Genomic DNA, 20976 nt, shown 5'->3' on the forward strand with positions numbered 1-20976 from the left:
CCTCCTCCCTCCCCATGGGCTCCACCCCCAGGCTTGGCACAGGCCCCCCCCCACCTTTGCCTAGAAGGCTCTTTTCTACCCGCTCTGCTTGGCTGCCTCTCACTCTCAGGCTGGTCCCTTCCCCAGGGGGCCTCCTGGATCACACGTAAGCATGCGGCCCCCTCGAGCTCTGAAAGCACCTGCTCTTTATCCACACAGGTTCCGAGTGTCTGTCATGCTTACGTCTGTCTCCCTCCTGTGAAGTGTCCACAACAAATGAGGTTTCACCCCACGTGCCTACGTAGGCAGGGTCCTAAAAACAGCCCAGGCTTCACGCCCTAATCCCCAGGACTGTGACTACCCTGAGGGCATGTTTCATTACTACTTGCTGGCTTTGGGGGAGAAGGGAGATTAGCCAGGTGGGCCCAGTCTAATCCATGAGCTTCCCCGGCTGGAAGCTGTCCTACACTCCCAGGAGCTGGGCGCTGCCGACGGCCTGGGTGAGCCCGGAGGCAGATTCCCCCAGAGCTGAGAACGGCCAAGCCCATCTGCTCCTCTGACCTAAGTTCCAGGAGACGAGCAGTGGAGGCCATGTGACGTTGCTCAGTTTGTGGAAATTCGTTAAGGAACAAAAGAAAACAAATACCACGCCCCACCTCTTCCTGCTTCTTAACTCTCAGCCAACTGAGTCTGATCTAAACACAACCATGAAATGTCTAGTTAACTTGTTCCCGGAGCCCTCAGAGGTCAGGCAGGGCTTGTGAGAAAGCCCGAGAGGCTGCAGGAAAGGCCCAAGCCCTGAGCCCAGGGAGTCAACTGATCGCAAGAGAAAAGGGCTGAGAAGCTTCCCAGGTACACGGATGATTGAACAGGGGCCACAGCAGATTTCAGGCCCACAGACTACAGTCTCACAGGTCTTTATCCTCAGAACCTAAGAGTTCGAGAAACGGTTCAATCCCTTCAATGTGCTCTACGTTCACACAAAAGGACATAGAATACTTAACCAACATTTCCACCAAAAAGATTAAAACATGACAAAATGCTCACCCCCCCATGAATATAAAATGGCATAAGGTAATCTACTAGTTAAAAAATAGGCTAACAAGTTGAGTCTTTTCCTACCAAGACATCTTTTAAAATATTGCCCAAAAGTTTAACATCAGTCTTTATGATGAACAAAACTATAAAAGATACAACATAACAGATGCTAATGCCATATCACATGGAATTACAAATAGAAAGATTCAGAAATACAATTACAAATAGTCATTTTTAAAATAAAATGAAAGTAATAAAATGTTAAATGGTGCATAGTTTGATCAGCAGAGAAACTAGAATGTGAATATTCACATTATAGCCAGAGACATGTATTATTAAATTACTAAGTTTTTAGAAACATTTAACAAAGCATACAAACAGACCTTAAGATAATGATAAAACAGCAAGTCTAGCTAAAAATAGATGAATAGAATTCTTATTTTACACTAAACTGCAAATCTTTGGGCTGAGACTGAAGACCATGGTGAACTGGAAGCAGCATATATTATGGTCACATAGCAGGCCATGGGGGGCTGGGGGGGGCACCAAGCTGGCCTCGGGGCACCCACAGTTATAGAGGCCTCTCGGGGAAGAGCCGGGCAGGCTGACCCCTGAAGCTGAGTCATGAGGTGGCCGAGAGACAAGGGCTGGGAGGACGACCACAGGCAGAGAGTACGCTGAGAGCAGAGGCACAAGAAAGCAGGCGATTGCCGATCTGAGGTGCCCACGGCTGGGTGCAGTGGGGAGGAGCTGTGGATGGTGAGGGCTTGACGGGCACAGGGGAACACCTGGGCACCCTGAGGGGTGAAGGAGAAGGACCCTATGCTCAAACTTGCCTCTCAGGCTTCCAGTCTGCTGTCTCCCAAACAAAGGGCTGGAGCAGCTGCAGGGAGACCAGGAGTGAGGCCACCCGGGCGTCCTGCTGCCTTGGGGCAGAGGAGCAGAGAGCCACGTGGGTACAGCTGGGAACCCCTGGCCCCTGGTAACTGTCAGACAACAGGGCTCATGCCCAGAAGGACGGGGCAGCCAGAGGCTGAGTGGAGGCAGCAGAGAGACCAGCCCAGGGGTGGAGAGGTGGTGGTGTTCTGTTGTTTTTTTCTCTAAGACAAGGGGCTTGAGCAGATCGAGGTGGTGGTAGGAAAAGCTAGCAGAGATGGGGAGTCTTAAGACAGAAGAGAAAGGCCAGGAAGGGAGCTGGGCCTGGCGGGCTGCCTGTCTGTTCTGCCAGGAAGGCAGGGACAATGCCAATGCGTCCGCCTTCCTGGACAGCACAGCAGTCCTTGCTGACAGTTCCTATTTCCCATCGCCATGATGCAAATAGCAAAATCTTCTACTTGAAAAAGTTAAGACAATAAATAGATCAAATACCAGGGGGAAATGGAACACATGGACCTTGCTTTACAAATAACGCATTACCTCGAAGATGAACACTGATGTGTGCAATCCTGTTTTCTCATCACTGACAGGCTACCTCAAAGAGTGACACGAGAAAAGCGCGTCACCTCCCTTACCTGTGTGAATGCGGCTGTGGCGCTCCAGCTGGCTTGGCTTGGCAAACGCCTTCTCACAAGTGTCGCATTTGAACACTCTTGGCTTCTGAGAGCTCAAAGAGGGGCCGGCTTGGTGCGTCTGCATGTGCTCCTGGCAGAGACAACACGGAGACGAGGAAGCACTCAAGATCAAAACAGAACCTTAGAGATTCGAAATGGCAAAGGAAAAACAAATCACAAAAATCCAAGCTTCCTGAGGGCGGAGCCCTCCATCTCTGGGACACCTTCTTTGCACACAGCAGGCACCCATGTCTGCTGAGCCGACAGGAGACAGAGGTAGTCTCTGGAGCAACAGCCTGCTCAGGGGGCTGGGACTCTGCGGAAGACTGGCACAGACAGGAGGCTGTGACTGTCCCCCAGGACACAGGAGCTCAGCCCTCTCCTCTGGGCCAGGGATGGCACTGATGGTCTCCTCGTGGGGCTGGCGGCCCTGGACTAGCGGGCATGCTGCATCTCTCTCTCATCGCTTCCTCAGCGACCTGAGGGGACGGGCCCGCACTGACCCCCAGAGAGAGGGGCTCTGCCTTCGAAACCCAAACCTGCCCTTGTCCTTCCTGTGTGACCCCCTCCCTGCCCAGACATAGTGATGCTACTTAGAGTCTTTGAGAGTCTACAGGGACTGCAACTTTGGTTCTGATCTATTCATCATACACAGCAGGCCCACTGCAACTCAAACTACCCAGGAAATGCATTCACACCCCTTGGCTATTCCCTTAATAAAAACAGAGAAGTGTATCCATCACAGCACTGCAGGCCTCGCCAGGGCCTACCTTGAGGTGTGTGGCGCGCTTAAACGCCTTCCTGCACACGTGGCAGCCGTGGATGCGCTCCTTGCCATGCACCTCCTTGCTGTGGTGCATGAGCACCGCGGCCGACGAGAAGGCCCGCTCACACTCCAGGCACTGGTGCGCACGCCCCTCCTTCTCGGGCTGGCTGCCCTGGGCCAGGTTCCCGGAGATGTCAGTTACCTAGAGTGAACGAGGAATTCTGTGACTCTCCGCAGACTTTACCAGACTAGCGCTGTTTGTGAACTGACAGACCACCACTCAATAACAGACACATGCCCACACGGACACACCGAGCCCGTGCTGCACATACCGTGTTTCCCCGAAAATAAGACCTACCCGTAAAATAAGCCCTAGCAGGATGTCTAAGCATTTGTACAATAGAAGCCCTACCCCGAAAATAAGACCTAGTGATGGGCGTGGCTACGCAGCGCATCTGCACAACCCATGCATGTCGTCATGGAGTGGTCAAGAAGACAAGCAGCCCTTCTCACCTGCCCCATCGTGACAGCGACTATCCCAGAGGTGACCGGAAAGGTGCGGGCAGCCCCACCAACAAGGTCGGCTCCCCCTGTCAGGTCCCAGCCATCCTGTGTGTGCTGCAAGCTGAGGCTTTGAGGGGAAAATAACACATCCCCTGAAAATAAGCCCTAGGGTGTCTTCTTGAGGAAAAATAAATATAAGACCCTGTCTTATTTTCAGAGAAACACGGTAGACCAGAACACACGCAGCTGTCTTGGGTTACTTGAAACGTACTGGCTACAGCAAGATTTAGACAACACGACAGTGGTCAGTGAGAGAGCTGTGCAGCCAAACTGACCAGTTCCAACATTACTGTCCCGGCCACTCTGGGCTAGTACTTAACCACTCTATGCCTGTCTCCTCATCTGACAAAAACAACTCAGACCTACCTGTCAGGCTGGTGAAAGTTAAATCAGGTAATATAAAAGGTGCTGAGAATAGTACCCAGCACAAAGAAAGCACATAAAATATAAGAATTAAGTGAGGTGTGCCCTGGCATTGAACTAGGACCTCTCTGAAACATGTGAGACTAATAAGGTTTCACTACAAAGGCATCATAACAGAGTTTAAAAATAATGATCAAGAAGTCAGTACTTTTTCTGTCTAGCAATCAATGTGTGCAGTAAACAGTCAACTCACTAGGCCTGGGGTGTTCAAACCCCACACACTCCAAAGCACCCTGACCGGCTCTTGGGACATAAACTACAAACCCTTGACATATCCCAGTAGATAAGAGTGTATTTTAATGCCCAGGACCTCGGGAAATGCCAGATAGCTTGCGCTAACGATGAGACTCACAGTGAACATCTGTTTTGCTTCACCTGGGGCCTGGGCCACACTACATCAGTTTGGCCTGGGGGCGTGGGGGGTGGAGACCGTGTGGCAAAGCCAGCCTTGTAGGCACGCCACACCGGACACCAGGGCTGCGCTGTGCAGCGCCCCGGGGAGAGCCAGTGCTGTCCATGTGATGCCACTGGGAGAGGACACCAGGATGGGTGCGCCCAGGGTTCTCCTCACTCCGTGCCGTGTGCCTTTTCTTTTGCTGGTTCTAATCTGTACCTTCCCCTGTAACCATGAGTATAAACTATAACCACGGGTATAAAAACTACAACCACGAGTATAAATTATAACCATAAGTCCAGCAGATTTTCCTGAGTCTTGTGAGACCCTGTAGTGAATCATCAAATCCGAGCCTGGCAGCCAGACACAAGTGTGTTAAAGTTGCACAAACTGAGATTCAGCTAGACAAGCCCTGGTTACTCAGGCCGAGCTGGGGGAAACCCCACAGCTGGTTATGTCTAGCTTCTTTATGAGAAAGTCCTTATCCTACTGAAAACTGTTAAGTAATTACCCTGAAAACTCATTCGCTAAAAATGCTTAAGAATAAAGTTTAATGCTTCTTAACTTCAGAGACTATTTATCACCTGTGCTTTAATTCTGACTCTAGAAAGTTTTAAGGAAATAGTTTTTAGACTTTTCTATATTTAGACTATCATTTACTAAATCTTTTGGCCCCCCAAAACATGCATTTTAAGAAAAAAGACTAGTCCAATGACAATGGACTAGTCTACCCAAGTGCATGTGAAAAAAATGCCATGAGACACAACAGAATCCGCAACAACATTACAAGAAAATCTGCAAAAATAACTAAATGCAAGTAAACCGCTGTGTGAAGTCTGATCAGAAGGCAAATACAAGATGTTAACAGATTTAAAACTAGACTTGCACATCAATTGCTCCACCTAATTTCCTGGTGCTAAAGCCTCATCCCATAAAAACGAGTCTTTGAATGAGTAAGCTCTCGCGTCCGTCACGGCACACGCCCGCTCAGGGGACCCCGCAGCCCTCCCTCACCCTCCCCTCCATGGTGGGGCTCATGAGCGTGAGCCCCCGTACCTGGTAGGCTATTTCTTCACAAGGAGCAGCTGGCGACTGAGGGGTGTGGCTCACCAGGATGACTTGCGGGGAGCCCGCTCCACCTCGGCCCGAGAGTGGGGGGTCTGCAAGCAGCGCTGGGAACTGCTGGCCCTGGTGGAAGACCATGTTATTTTAGGAGTGGTGACATGAGCAGAGCGAGTCACAATTCAAGAGATCTTGTACAGTGCAGCCACTTTGAGAAACAAGCTGGTAGCTCCGTTAGCAGTTGTTAACCACAGAGCCACCATTTAACCCAGGAACTTGAGAGAAATGAAAACTGACGTCCACTTGAAACTCGATGCACATGTACGTGTACACAACAGCACAGCTATCACAGCCAGAGAAGGCACCAGCCCCCATGTCCGCCTCCTGGTGAACGCATAAATCAACCATGGTATACAGGCACATTCTCTGGCAACAAAAAGGCCTGAGTTGGTACTATCGAAACATGCACACCACGGAGGAACTTCACAAGACTATGCCACATGAAAGAGAAAACAGTCACAGAAGATCACATGTTGTATGATTCCGTTTGTGTGAAATGTCCAAAAAAGAGAAATCCACAGAGATAAGGAGGACGTCAGTGGCGACCAGGGGCTGGGGGCAAAGGAGCATGCAGTGAGGGGAACATGCAGCCACTGCCAATGGGTCTGGGTTTCTTTAGGGCTTAAGGAACTCTCTAGAATAAGGTTATGGTGACAGTCACACAACTCTAAATAAACTAAAAATCATGAAATTGTATACTTCAAATAAACAGGTGTATTGTTAAAAAGAATGAACAATATTTGATAGCACAACAAAGTGGCTATAAGCAATAATAAGTTAAAAGTATACTTTAAAATAACTAAAAGAGCTGAATTAGAATGTTCTTCACAAAAACAAGTGACAAATCCTTGGGGTGATGGATACCTCAATTACCCTGATTTGATTAATACAAATTGTATGACTGTACCAAAACATCACATGCACCCTACAAATACAGACAGCTATTATGTACCCATAATAATTAACAGTAAAACATTTTTAAAAAGAAAAATATTAAAAATAAACAGGTGAACTTCTGGTTTGTCAATCATATCTCAAAAGTTCCTGTGTGTGTATCTATAAAAAAAAGTTTGTTTAAAAACACATACACAGTTTTGCTCTGCTCTACAAAGCCACTACAAGTCTTTTACCATTCCTGCATACTCTGGGAGTGACTCTGAACAACAGAGAGAGGTAACGAGGACGGGAAGGTGAAGTGGGGGGTTGAAAAGAGAATTACTGCAAATGTTGAATTAACATAAATAACTCAGCATGAAACCTCAATTGCTAAACTCAGTGCTGATTCTGGACATATTTTACACACAGTTAAAAATGCAGCTGATCAAACAGAAGGCGGCTGATGTCACTGGCATCCTATGGTTTAAGGTGAGACATGTTTCTCAATGTTGTAGAAAAACTACACAAGCCGAGCCCCCAACAGGGAAGATGAGAAGTGAGCAGGGATCAGGAAGGAGAAACAGGACTGAGCTGGCATTAAAAAAACTTCATCAGAGGACTTTAGGTCCATTTCTTATGGGAAAGATACTACCTAAGGCAGGTAGCAAAATAGAACCAAAAAATTTACAAAGTCATCATCTAGAAAAGAGAGCTCCTTAAATTGATTTGGATTCTTTACTTCCCTTATCCACCTTTTTAAAAAAGTGAAATTAGGTATCTCCATATATCAGCCTAATTTTTTCCATAAACATAGACTAAGAAAAATCCTTACCTACACTAATAAAGCTTCACGTTCACTATCCCTCTCAGATAGGGAAGTTCATTGAATATTGCTATTTTCAAATTCCAGTTAATCAGCCCATTTATTTATTTTTTGTTGCTGTGATTGCTTCTGTGGTCTTCTTTGCCTAGGCCAATATCTATCTGAGTTTTTCCAACCTCTTCTTCTAGAATGCTTATAGTTTCATTCAGTCTGTTATCCATCATGAGCTGATTTTTGTGAGAGGTGCAGATCCTATTTTGATCTTCTACATGTGGCTATCCAATTTTCCCAGCACCATTTATCGAATAAGAGATTCTTTTCCCCAGTGTACATTTTTGTCTGTTTTGTCAAGGATCAGATGGCAATTAGGATGGTTTTACATCGGATTCTCTATTCTGATCCATTGGTCTGGGTCTCTGTTCTTGTGCCAGTACCATACTGTGTTGGTTGCTATGGCCTTGTAGTATAGCTTGAAGTCTGGTAAAGTGACACCTCCTGACTTATTCTTATTGCTTAAGGTTGCATTGGCTATTTGGGATCTTCTCTGGTTCCATACGAAGCATAGAATTATTTTTTCTAGAGCTGCAAAAAATGACATTGGTATTTTAATGGGGATTGCACTGAATCTGTAAATCACTTTGGGCAGTATAGACATTTTATTAATGACAATGTTGATTCTGCCGATCCATGAGCATGATATGCTTTTCCATTTGGTTACAACATCTGCGATTCCCTTCCTCAGTGTTTCATAGTTCTCCCTGTAAAGGTCTTTCCCTTCCTTGGTTAAATATATTCCTAGGTATTTTTTGTTGTTGTTGTTGTCGTTATTGTGAAAGGTATTGTCTTTGATTTGATTCTCAACTTGACTGTTACTGGTATATAGGAATGCTACAAATTGGTGTACACTGATTTTGTAACCTGAGACTCTGATGAATTTATTTATCAATTCCAGGAGTCTCTTGGCAGAATCTTTGGGGTTTTCTAGATATAAGATCATATCATCAGCAAAGAGCGATAGTTTGACTTCTTCTTTCCCCACTTAGATACCCCTTGATTTCCTTCTCTTCTCTGACTGCTCTGGCAAGGACTTCCAGCTCTATGTTGAACAGAAGCGTTCCAGTTCTAGGCGGAAATGCTCTCAATTTTTTCCTGGTCAGTATGATGTTGGCTGTGTGTTTGTCATATATGGCTTTTATAATATTGAGGTATGTTCCATCTATGCCTATTTTGTTAACAGTTATCATAAAAGGGTGCTGAATTTTATCAAATGCATTTTCTGTGTCTATAAAGAGCATCATATGGTCTTTGTTTTCCTTCTATTTATGTGGTGAATCACATTTAATGATTTGTGTATGTTGAACCATCCTTCCATCTCTGGAATGAAACCCCCTTGATTGTGGTGGATTATTTTTTTGATGTGCAATTGAATTTTGTTTGTTAAAATTTTATTGAGAATTTTTGCCTCTATATTCATAAGAGATATTGGTCTGTAGTTTTCGTTTTGTGTTGTATCCATTCCTGGCATTGGTATCAAGGTGATATTGGCTTTGTAGAATGAGCTTGGGAAGACTACTTCTTTCTCTATGCTATGAAATAATTTCTGCAGTATAGGTACCAGTTCTTCTTTGTAGGTCTAGTAAAATTTGGCTTTGAAACCAATCTGGTCCAGGACTTTTTTGTTCGATTTCTTGTTGCTGCTTCAATTTCGTTACTTATTATTGGTCTCTTCAGGAGTTCTAATTCTTCCTAACTGAGCCAAGGGAGCGTGTGTGTTTCCAAGAATTCGTCCATTTCCTCAACATTTTCAAGTTCATGTGCATAGACATTTGTATAGTATTCAGAGATGATATTTTATATTTCTGTGGTATCAATTGTAATATCTCATTTTTCATTTCTGATTGAGCTTATTAGGGTCCTTTCTTTTCTGTTTCTGGTTAATCTAGCAAGAGTCCTGTCAATTTTGTTCACTTTTTCAAAGAACCAACTTTTATTTTCATTAATCTTCTGTATAATTCTTTTGTTATCAATTTTGTTTAGTTCTTTTCTGACCTTAGTTATTTCTTTTTTTCTGCAGGGTTTGGGATTGGGTTGCTCTTCCTCTTCCAATTTCTTGAGCCGATTCATTAGACTGCAAATTTGTGATCTGTCTTTTGGATATAGGCATTTTATGGCTATGAATTTTCCTCTTCTTATTGCATTTGCTGAATCCCACAAAATTTGATAACATGTCCTGTTTGTCATTTAGTAAAAAAGCCTCTGCACAACCAAGGAAATAACCAACAGAGTATACAGACAATCTACAGAATAGGAGAAAATATCTGCATGCTATACATCTGATAAAGGGCTAATGACCATAATCTACAAAGAACTCAAACAAACCAGCAAGAAAACATCAAACAATCCCATTAAAAAGTGGGCAAAAGACATGAATAGAAGCTTTTCAAAAGATGATAGACTAATGGCCAATAAACATATGAAAAAATGCTCAATGTCTCTAATCATCAGGAAATATAAATCAAAACCACAATGAGATATCACCTAACTTCAATGAGAATGGCTTTTATCAAAAAGTCCCAAAACAACAGATGCTGGTGTGGATGTGGACAGAAAGGAACATTTACACACTGTTGGTTGGACTACAAACTAGTACAATTGCTATGAAAAGTAGTATAGAGATAACTCAAGGAACTAAAAGCAGACCTACCATTTGATCTAGCAATCCCACTACTGGGTATTTACCCAAAGGAAAATAAGACATTTTATAAAAAAAGACACTTGCGCTCAAATATTTATAGCAGCACAATTCACAATCACAAAGATGTGGAAACAACGCAAGTGCCCATCAATACATGAGTGAATTAATAAAGTGTGGCATATGTATACCATGGAGCATTACTCAGCCATAAAAAAAAAAAAAAGTAACAACCTAGATGGAACTGGAGACCATTCTTCCAAGTATGGTAAGAATGGAAGAACAAACATCAAATGTACTCACTATTAAATTGGAACTAAATGACTGACACTCATGTATACATATGGTAGTAAAATTAAATGGAAATCAAGCAGGTAGGAAGGGGTTGGAGTGGATGAGCAAATTCATACCTAATGGGTATGATGCACACTATCTAGGTAATAAACACACTTAAAACTTTGACTCAAACTGCACAAAAGTAATTCATATATCCAAACATTTGTACTCCCATAATATTCTGAAATTTTAAAAAAATGCCAGTTACTGCTGTGTTTCTGTTACATTTTCATTTCTGGCTGCAGCTGCCACCTCACTACAGACTATTCAAACTGAAAATGGTGTCAATCAAACCGGAGTTTTTAATTCACATTTCTGTATTTTACTAATCAAAGACAAACCGCTAGCCAGAAATTCTGACAACATAAGAACCAGTGTTGGCTCAATAAATGCACATATTCCCAATCTCAAATGACATTCTCAGCTTATGCAAGTATTTCAAGGGAAAAACTATACTCATTTTTGTTCTGAAATGACGAAATTACAGGAAGAAAGAGTGGCAGTTGGAATTAAGGAAGGGTAGAAGTAGCTGGCAAGGGGAACAAGAGTTCCCTTGTGAAGACTTGTAGATAGAAGATGAAAGCTAAGAAAAGCACAAAATGAAGAAGGCTTCACACAGCACGGCCAGACAATCCGAGTTACTATACTTACAAGGAACTTTGTTACTTTAGAATTGAGCTCTTTTCTCATTAGGAGTCTTTAATAAGACTTGTTACTTTCTGGTTCACTCCACAAATTTTGATTTTTTATTAAAAGTAAAAAAAAAAAAAAAAATTTATACATCTAAATACCAAGTTTTAAATGTTTTACACTTGGCCAGTTATCAATAATAATAGAGTTAAAAAAATATATAAGAATTCATGTAAAATAGAATTCTCTTCATGAACAAGTAAATTATTTTTTGTATTCAGAATAAACTGAAAATCATTTTGCTTTCTTGAGTGGATTTTTTTTTTTACGGGCCTATTTATACTCCCTTATAAAACTGGCAGATTTAAGCGGCCAATCAGATCCTCTTCACCCCTCAACAGTCCCAAATTTAGAAAGAATAAATCATCTCAAGTTTGCAATTAAAAATAAATTGTTTAATAATTTCCTCATAAAGTTACTTTTTATTATAAGTGTGTTTCCTATCACTGCATTTTAACTTTTTCTTCAAAATAATTTTATTTAAAAATAAACTAATTTTCTTTGAATTAGAATCACATTTGCCCCTATAATATTCTTCTATAATTGGGCCATTTTCAAATTTTAAATTAGGATTAATTAGGGACTTTCAGAAACATATTTGTTCCAAACTTTCTGTTATTATGGATTTAACTTTATCCATTGGACATATGCTATTTAAGGAACACTATTTAAGTAAACTATTTTAAGACCACTTTTCTTTGTTTTTAGAACCATTTTCTTTTATGGACCTTATAAAGAAAAAAAACAAAAAATAATATATAATAAATGTAATGTTACTTCTGTATCTTTTTAAAATTTATAATAATTTAAATGTTTACATTATTGTTTCCTTTTAGTTCCTTGAGGGACATTCTGATTTCTTTCATGTGCTGTGTACAAAATGCTAAGTACAGAATAACACTTAACAACTTGATTTCTTCATGTGTGATCCCCTCCCAGTGCTATTAATTCATTTCCCACTAAATTCAAGGAGTATGTGTCATTTTAAGGGACTAATATTAAGCCATTTGATATTCATCTCTTAGTGAATACCTCTTACCTATATTGAACAATTATTGTTAGAAACTGGTTAATTTCTCTTGACTACCTTCTGATTTTCAGGCCAAATTTTTATGATCATAAACAATCATAATAATTAACATATTTACAGACTTTTTAATACGTTCATTAATCTCTTAACAAAATGGTGACTTTATTTATATAAGGATTCATTATATTTAGAAAAATACCATGCATAAAGCTAAGAAAGGTTTGATCTGGTTTTTTCATGTTTTCAGAATATTAAATCATTGTAAGACTAATAAAGTTTGTCAGCTAATGGGAAAGAGATTAAAATAAAGCCACATAATTTCTATTGGAGATTTTTAAATTACTTTTTAGAGAATACATTATTAATCGGGGTTTAAAATTTTGTGTTTGATAATTTCTTAAAAGTACAGAATAGAATATATGGGACTGGCTTGACCCACCCAAAGCTCAACAGAAACTGCTAGCGCACCTGGTGGACAGTTGCCACCTTGCCAGGCTCCTGCTGCTCACAGCTGGACAAGCCTTGGGGGACCCAGGACACCTGGACGGGTGGAGAGGCGCAGGGTGCCCAGTGTGCCCGGCGCCCCAGAGGGCAGGCTTGGGAGTGTGTGCAACGGGTATTCTCAGGAGAGCAGGAGCCCAGGAGGAGCCTCCCAGCAGCTCTGCAAGCAGAGCCCAGAGTCTGTGAGGAGTGAGGGAGAGAGACGGGAGAAGGGGCGGAAGCTGAGGTGCAGCCAGTGGGGAACTTCGTTCGCATGCCAGTGAAGAACACTGGGCCTTGTCCTCGACACTGAGGACCGTCACAGGCCCAGCTTTCTGGAAGAACTGGAAAGTGCCACCACCAGGGATCAACGTGGAGCCGCAGAGCCTGAGCTGCTGGCTGGTGAAGGTCGTGGACCCAGAAATGGGTCACAGGAGCAGCCTGGCCATCCGTCACCCCCACCCCACACCCACAGCCACCATCGCTGTGTGCCAGGGTCACCGCTGCCAGGGCCACTGCAGCCCTTCCTGGAGGACCTCCCTGCACAGCACGCCCTCCCGGGCCCCGCCCGCCTCCGCAGCCACGGGCTCTGCATAGGAAGCACTGGCATCCCAGCAAACATTACAGACTTTACAAATCCAACCTACTGCACGATGAGAACGGCTTACTGAACTTTTGCTTTAATTATAATGAAAAATTCTCAAAGGGATGTAAGTCACCATACAGAAAACGCACTCTCATTGTCACTGAAATGAACACCTTTCTGGATTTTCCTGATCAAATTCCACCTCCACCCTCCAAACGCCAGTCAAAGGCATTTAATTTGATGGAAATGTACACTTTAATTTTCACTTCTTGACTTTTTTAACTACCATGATCAAAGTGATACCGTGAGAAAAGCACCGAGGACCCTGAGAGCTGACTGACGGGAGCATCATGACAAAGGTCGCCCCCAGATGGGAAAGCGGGGGCACCAGGAAGCCCATCATGCCCTTGCGCTTTCCCAGAGAACCGGACCTGAAGGTTCCATTCACTGCTCTACCATTTAAATATAAAAACATTATCTTGGCAGCAAATAAAAAGGTGGGAAAGACAAATTCACTATCAGTTAGTCTGCAGAGTCCTGTACCTGGATTTGAAGGGTTCTCTGAGCAGAAAGCAAGTGAACGGGCTCTCACCCGCCACCCAGCCCTGGACGGCAGGTGGCCTCAGCCTGGCCTATGACGTGGGAAGGAAGGTGGGAAAGGATGAAGCCCGGCCAGCCCGCCTGAAACCACCAAGCTTCCTGCCTCTGGAAAAATATTCCAGTCGTTTACACCCTGAGATGGCTACTTTGGTTCCAACTATAATGTTAAAATATATGACTAATTCTTAATATTTAGAAGGTTAGTAACAATGTTGTGACAAACAGGTATTGAGTAACAAATAAGAGCAAACAAATGTGCATTAAAATATGTAAACAGTTGTTCACCACACAAAGCTCAGGAAGGAGCGCAGCTGAATAGCATGCGACACGCTTTGTTCCTGGGGCCAGACACGGCATGTCGCCGGCTGGCCAGCAGGTCCCTGGGAGCAGTGGGGGGCTCGTGGGGGCTGCTCCACCAGGTGCCAGCTGGCCAGAGGCAAGCCACTGTCCCCAGTGCACTCGGCCCTCGCTGGCAGCGCCTGTGTCCCATCAGGAAAGGCGGCCGCTGTGCCGGGGGGGGGGGGGGGGGGGGGCATCTGGGGGGAGTGGAAAGGGGCTGCTTGCTGAGGGCGTGAGCATCCAACACCGACGGAGCTGCCTGCGCGCTGCCTGGGCGTGCAGCAGAGGAGACGCCTCTGTGTCCCGAAGGAGGAGCACTCAAGCTTGCAAGGGCTGACCTATCCAGCACGGGGCTGTGACAGGATTGGGACCAATCTTGCTCCAGATGCCAAAATCCTAACTGTTTTTCTTGCATAGTGAGCCTGCTCAGTAGACAGGACTACCAGAGAAAGTGCTTCGCTGGAGAGAAAAACAAGGAGCTGAGTTCTGTGGCACATTCTGCTGTCACTGCAGCCAGGGACAGACGCATGGGATCAGAATTTCAATCAACTAAGGACAGTTTTTTACAGTGAACTACCAAACTTCTGACATAGCTCTATTATGACTAATCTTCATTATAATTACTCTTAATTTATCATCATGATTTTTCTAATTAAACTCTGAAAAGTTTTTCAGTATCTTAGCCCAAGGCATCATATGAAAATGTACATCCCAGACCTTCCAGATAGCTGACCATGTGGAGGCTCTGGAAGGTGGCCCCTAGGGAAGGCGCATACTCACCCTGCACATCTGTTCGTCTGCACCCTCTGTAATGCCCTTTGTCACAAACCTTTGCCATGGCCTATCTACTGGGGGGAATTCATCCAAGAACCTGAGTCATTAAGGGCATGAAAATCCCCATGGTACTTATGGAAACCTCAAATACAATATAATGCCCCTCAACAAAGCTTATTTTCAAAACTAAATGCCATGTAGCAATTTGAAAAGTTTTGGATTGCTAACATCATTAATAGTGGAAATGCTCACCATATAGTAAGAGGTAAAAAAGTTTACAGGATGTGTACATGAACTTATTTTTATAAGAATTTAAAACTATGTACCTGTATATGTGCGTGTGTGAACTCGCGTGTGTGTGTACAAGCAAGCACACACACAAAGGTCTAGAAAGATACAAACGTTAAAACGTTAACTGTAGTTCTGTTTGGGTGGTGGGATTAAAGGTTTGGATTTTTTTTTTACTTTATTTTTAATATTTCTCTAGACTGTCTGAATTTTCTTTTTTCCCCTTTTTACATTTAACATATTACTTTTTTAACCAGGAAAAAAGCCACTTCACTTTTATAAAACAAATTCAGAATATATATTTAGAAAAGAATAAATGAACAAAGTTTGCAAAGATTACTTGCTGAAAGGGTCTTTCAGTTCCTCCCTCGAGGCACTTGCCTGAGAAGTGATGTTGAGTGTGACCGTGTCCAGGCCCCCGGACAGCATGCCCTGCGTGTCGGCCAGAGTCAGCGTGACACTGGCATCTCCTCCCACGCCTGACGAAGACATGACCAGGTTCTGAGTCGAGATGGCCGACGGAGACATCGGCGTTGCTGAAGGAAGGCCTCCACTTGTCGTATTAAGTTCTACAAAAGAGGCGACATAGTGGGTCAGCGGAAAAGCCAGAGACGTCAAATTTTAAGGGCAAGGGAAGAATGGTTTTCACAAAGGAGCTAATCTGTAGTAATGAGCATCGCCATTGCCGAAGCTTTTGAAATTGCATCAAGTTAACCACAGAATCTTTCCAATTCCAATCTTTCCAATTCCAATTTTACGATAAGGCTTTTCTTAGTTTTTAAGTGTCTTTACGCAGGAGTATACTCTGATTCTTCAGAATAATACAGAGAAAATCCAGCAAAAGAAGAGTGAAAATGTGACCCCACAGCCCCAGTCTCTGCGGCTACGGTAGAATGAAAGCTCAGACGAGAACTTCCACGCTGTCCCTACCCAGGACTACAGAGACAGCTGAAGAAAGGACGCAAACTCGATCCACTGAGCAACGACAAATTCCAAAGTTGAGTGGATGAAGCTGACTATCTCCATTCACTTCTCGTTTTATCACCCATACTCTCTGCTTCTGCTGAAATGCAGGCAATCAAAACAAACCTCATGAAATCCTTTAAATATTAATACATCCAGCAAGACATCTTAATTTTCTTCAGGAAAAAACAAGAAAACTTTTAAATATTTTCCCCCCGGTAGCAAATGATGAGAGAAAGGAAGATGGGACAGAATCTGGCAAGAAAAATCTTTTCTTCTACAAAACAGACACTTATGCACCTACTGGCAAACAAGACGGGCTTAGAACTAAGGGGGTTATCAAAGTCCCACAGTGGGCACCAGCGAGAGCGATTTTTAAAGTATAAACACAAACCTACATACAGGCACGCACCCTTTATTCTCACAATCTATCCATCCATCCTCCTAACAACCGCACACCTCATCCGCTCGCCTCGGCCACCATGACAGATGCTGAGGATACCAAGATGACAACTAAAGGATAAATTCAAAAAGCTATTTCCTGATTATGTTTAAAAAACAAACAAAATTCCTGTCGATACCTGGCCATGACTCGGGTCACATCCGCCCAGAGCATCTCCCAGTGTCGGGGGCCAACAGGCAACCTGGTTACTTACTGGTAACTGGAGCCCTCCAAACACAACGCCTCCACAGAGCCACACTCCCGGAGTCCCACACTGTGCTGCTCAGCCCTGGAACCTTCAAAAGCAGTGGAACCATTAGGAGGCGAGGACTCCCTGCTCAGACTCCAGCTCCGTCAGACACCCGCCGACTCTGGCGTCCTGCGCAGAGGGGCTCCTCGGACGTGCGGGACGGGACAGCAAGGAGTGTGGATTCGTGCAGGGCGTTGCCAGCACAGCAGTTACCAGTTACCAGCATAGCAGCCGACCGCGCCTCTTTCCCACGATGCCCCACACAGCAGCACGCTTGCAGACTAACACTCGGGGCGATTTTAACGTGAGCAGGCCCCCTGGGAGGGGCAAGGAGCAGCCGCGTGGACTGCCATTCAGCCAAAATCGGGAGGAGAGACTGGGGAGGGGCAGCCTATCCTCATCCATGGCACAGCAGCCGTCAAAGCGCCTGGAGGCAGGATGGAAAGGAGACCAGGTCCCCTGAGTCTCACACAGGATCACACCTGGAAAGAACCAAAGCAAAGCTACCTCGCCCTAACTCCTTAAATAAAGGAACCCAACGCCTTTTCCAAACCCTTCCCACTGGTAAAATAATTCCGACTCTCCAGTGATTATTAACGTATCAAAAGGTCCCAGGGACCTTTTGCCACATGAGAAATCTAAAAAAGAAAACAGAAGCCAGTATGTCATTTAATTAAAGTGAATCCTCACACAAAGTTCAGTGAAAGCACTAAACAACTTCAGATGATGCCAGAGTTTATATTTTATCTCAAATGGTGAACTCTTAATAATGTTCTTAATTCAATGGATTTTCCACAAAGAGGATGACACCAGTTCCCCTAGAACTATCCTTAGTGTGACTAAGAACATGTGACTACAGCAGGAAAAAATGGAAACAGCTCCTAATTATCTATTAATAGCTCTAAAAGCTACAGCTTTAAATTCAAATTAAATACTCTCGACATGAAAATTGGGATCTAATATTTAAGTACAGATCGCAGACTCCGACTTTCAGAACCGCGCCCACTCTCCTGAGCCCACGCTCCTCCAGGACACGCAGCAGGCTAAGCCTCGCTTCGTCGCAGACCCCGACTTTCAGAACCGCGCCCACTCTCCTGAGCCCACGCTCCTCCAGGACACGCAGCAGGCTAAGCCTCGCTTCGTCGCAGACCCCGACTTTCAGAACCGCGCCCACTCTCCTGAGCCCAGCGCTCCTCCAGGACACGCAGCAGGCTAAGCCTCGCTTCGTCGCAGACTCCGACTTTCAGAACCGCGCCCACTCTCCTGAGCCCAGCGCTCCTCCAGGACACGCAGCAGGCTAAGCCTCGCTTCGTCGCAGACTCCGACTTTCAGAACCGCGCCCACTCTCCTGAGCCCAGCGCTCCTCCAGGACACACAGCAGGCTAAGCCTCGCTTCATCGCAGACCCCGACTCTCAGAACCGCGCCCACTCTCCTGAGCCCAGCGCTCCTCCAGGACACACAGCAGGCTAAGCCTCGCTTCATCGCAGACCCCGACTTTCAGAACCGCGCCCACTCTCCTGAGCCCAGCGCTCCTCCAGGACACGCAGCAGGCTAAGCCTCGCTTCGTCGCAGACTCCGACTCTCAGAACCGCGCCCACTCTCCTGAGCCCAGCGCTCCTCCAGGACACGCAGCAGGCTAAGCCTCGCTTCGTCGCAGACTCCGACTTTCAGAACCGCGCCCACTCTCCTGAGCCCAGCGCTCCTCCAGGACACGCAGCAGGCTAAGCCTCGCTTCGTCGCAGACCCCGACTTTCAGAACCGCGCCCACTCTCCTGAGCCCAGCGCTCCTCCAGGACACGCAGCAGGCTAAGCCTGGCTTCGTCGCAGACTCCGACTTTCAGAACCGCGCCCACTCTCCTGAGCCCAGCGCTCCTCCAGGACACACAGCAGGCTAAGCCTCGCTTCATCGCAGACCCCGACTCTCAGAACCGCGCCCACTCTCCTGAGCCCAGCGCTCCTCCAGGACACACAGCAGGCTAAGCCTCGCTTCATCGCAGACCCCGACTTTCAGAACCGCGCCCACTCTCCTGAGCCCAGCGCTCCTCCAGGACACGCAGCAGGCTAAGCCTCGCTTCGTCGCAGACCCCGACTTTCAGAACCGCGCCCACTCTCCTGAGCCCAGCGCTCCCCCAGGACACGCAGCAGGCTAAGCCTCGCTTCACTTCACGATTCTGACTCAAGAAGTGGCCTTTAAAGGATTAATAAACTGTATGCTCACCGCATCCAACACTACCTCCAATCTTTGTTGGGGTAAGGCTTCACAGCTTCTAAGAAAGCTTATAATTTTATAAGGTTTCATAAGTAGTTTTAAAGATACTAGTGTTTTCCTAAGATTAGCAGAGGCCGGGCGCGGTGGCTCACACCTATAATCCTAGCACTCTGGGAGGCCGAGCCGGGCGGATTGCTCGAGGTCAGGAGTTCCAAACCAGCCTGAGCAAGACTGAGACCCCGTCTCTACTATAAATAGAAAGAAATTAATTGGCCAACTAATATTTATATAGAAAAAATTAGCCGGGCATGGTGGCACATGCCTGTAGTCCCAGCTACTCGGGAGGCTGAGGCAGGATAATCGCTTGAGCCCAGGAGTTTGAGGTTGCTGTGAGCTAGGCTGACGCCACGGCACTCACTCTAGCCTGGGCAACAAAGTGAGACTTGTCTCAAAATAAAAAAATGATTAGCAAAAATGTTGGAAGGAAGCGGGCGGCGGAGCAGGAGAGGCATCCACCCGACTGTTGGTCCACAGGTACTGAGACCAGGCTGTGACGTGACAGCTTGGAGGAGGGGTGGAGACTGCCCTCTCCTATTTCCATGGACACGGTGGGTGGGAAATGTCAGCACTGCTGAGGATTAGAGAGTAAGTAACTGTACTTAAACCTAGAAGAAAAATACCCTTGCAAACAAATAGTAAACAAAGAGTCTTTACTTCCACTGAAAGCAGAACTCAATTTATTCATCAAAATTATCTTAGCTCTAAAGGTGGAATAAAGTAAGAACAAAAAGATAATACCAATTTGAGATAAACTCCTTTAAAAGTTGCACTAAATTTAAAGCCTCTATCATCTTCCTCTAATATTACCTTCCTCTGAGGGTACTTACATTATATTGGACCATTATTTAGAGAAACTATTAATATTGTGTCAGATTTTATAACGGACATTATCCAGATCAAAACGTGAAATAGGCTTCAACTCCCACATCACACATCTGAACAAAAGCATGTGCTTTTACCCTCCATGTGAAATTCTGACTAATGGCCTCACTTCAATTTATTTGTAAATCCCTAAAAGGCAATACACTTCTTTCAATGCCTTCAATTAAGATGCAAACAGCTACAGGCTGAAAAGTCTTAACCAAACCTTGCTTAATAGAGAATTCAGAAATAATAACAACCGCATGCACATTCATTACGTTCTAATATAAAAGACTTGCAAGAGTTTTTATTTCAGAGTTTACCTTAGAAGAGCTATGTTTAATCTCAAAACAATGCCATTTTAATTCTCATTGATGTGGCCTGAGGATAGATCTGGGATGGACTTGGCTCTAGATAAATACTGCCCATTAAGAGGCAATCTCTTAACTGCTACTGTAGAGATGGGATCAGCTACGTAATTACAACTGGGACTAATGGGATATGCAAACCACCCTAAATATCTGCTCAATATCCAAGATTGAGTAGTCAATGTATAAAGAATCTCTTCCTATATACAGGATTATTCAAAGATGCCAAATGTATCTGAGAACATTACACAGCTCACTAATCATACAAGATTAATCCTATACTTAAGAATAGCTGCTATTACATTAATACACAAATGTTCTTTAATTACAAGCTCATCTTTTTATTTTACAATGTCAACACATCTGGGATATAAGCTAAAGCAACATAAAAGACACACATTTTCTCAGCTGGCTCTAAATTAAAAAAAAAGTCTAAAAGACTAAAGGAAAGAAAAAAATTAAACCAGCAAAA

The 20976-nt window shown here is 44.6% G+C and overlaps 1 protein-coding gene across 1 annotated transcript in view; it reads right to left on the bottom strand.

The window, feature by feature from the left end:
• The window catches only part of ZNF236 (zinc finger protein 236), a 115889-nt gene that overhangs the window by 4541 nt on the left and 90372 nt on the right, over positions 1–20976 (bottom strand). Inside the window, exons 26-29 of the mRNA XM_020282434.2 lie at positions 15732–15919; positions 5771–5902; positions 3338–3535; positions 2529–2658 (exon numbers count right to left, since the gene is read on the bottom strand). Of these exons, the coding sequence (XP_020138023.2) occupies positions 2529–2658; positions 3338–3535; positions 5771–5902; positions 15732–15919 (648 nt within the window). The remainder of the gene's footprint in view (positions 1–2528; positions 2659–3337; positions 3536–5770; positions 5903–15731; positions 15920–20976) is intronic.

Source organism: Microcebus murinus, chromosome 17, assembly GCF_040939455.1.
Source record: "Microcebus murinus isolate Inina chromosome 17, M.murinus_Inina_mat1.0, whole genome shotgun sequence".
Taxonomy (NCBI): domain Eukaryota; kingdom Metazoa; phylum Chordata; class Mammalia; order Primates; family Cheirogaleidae; genus Microcebus; species Microcebus murinus.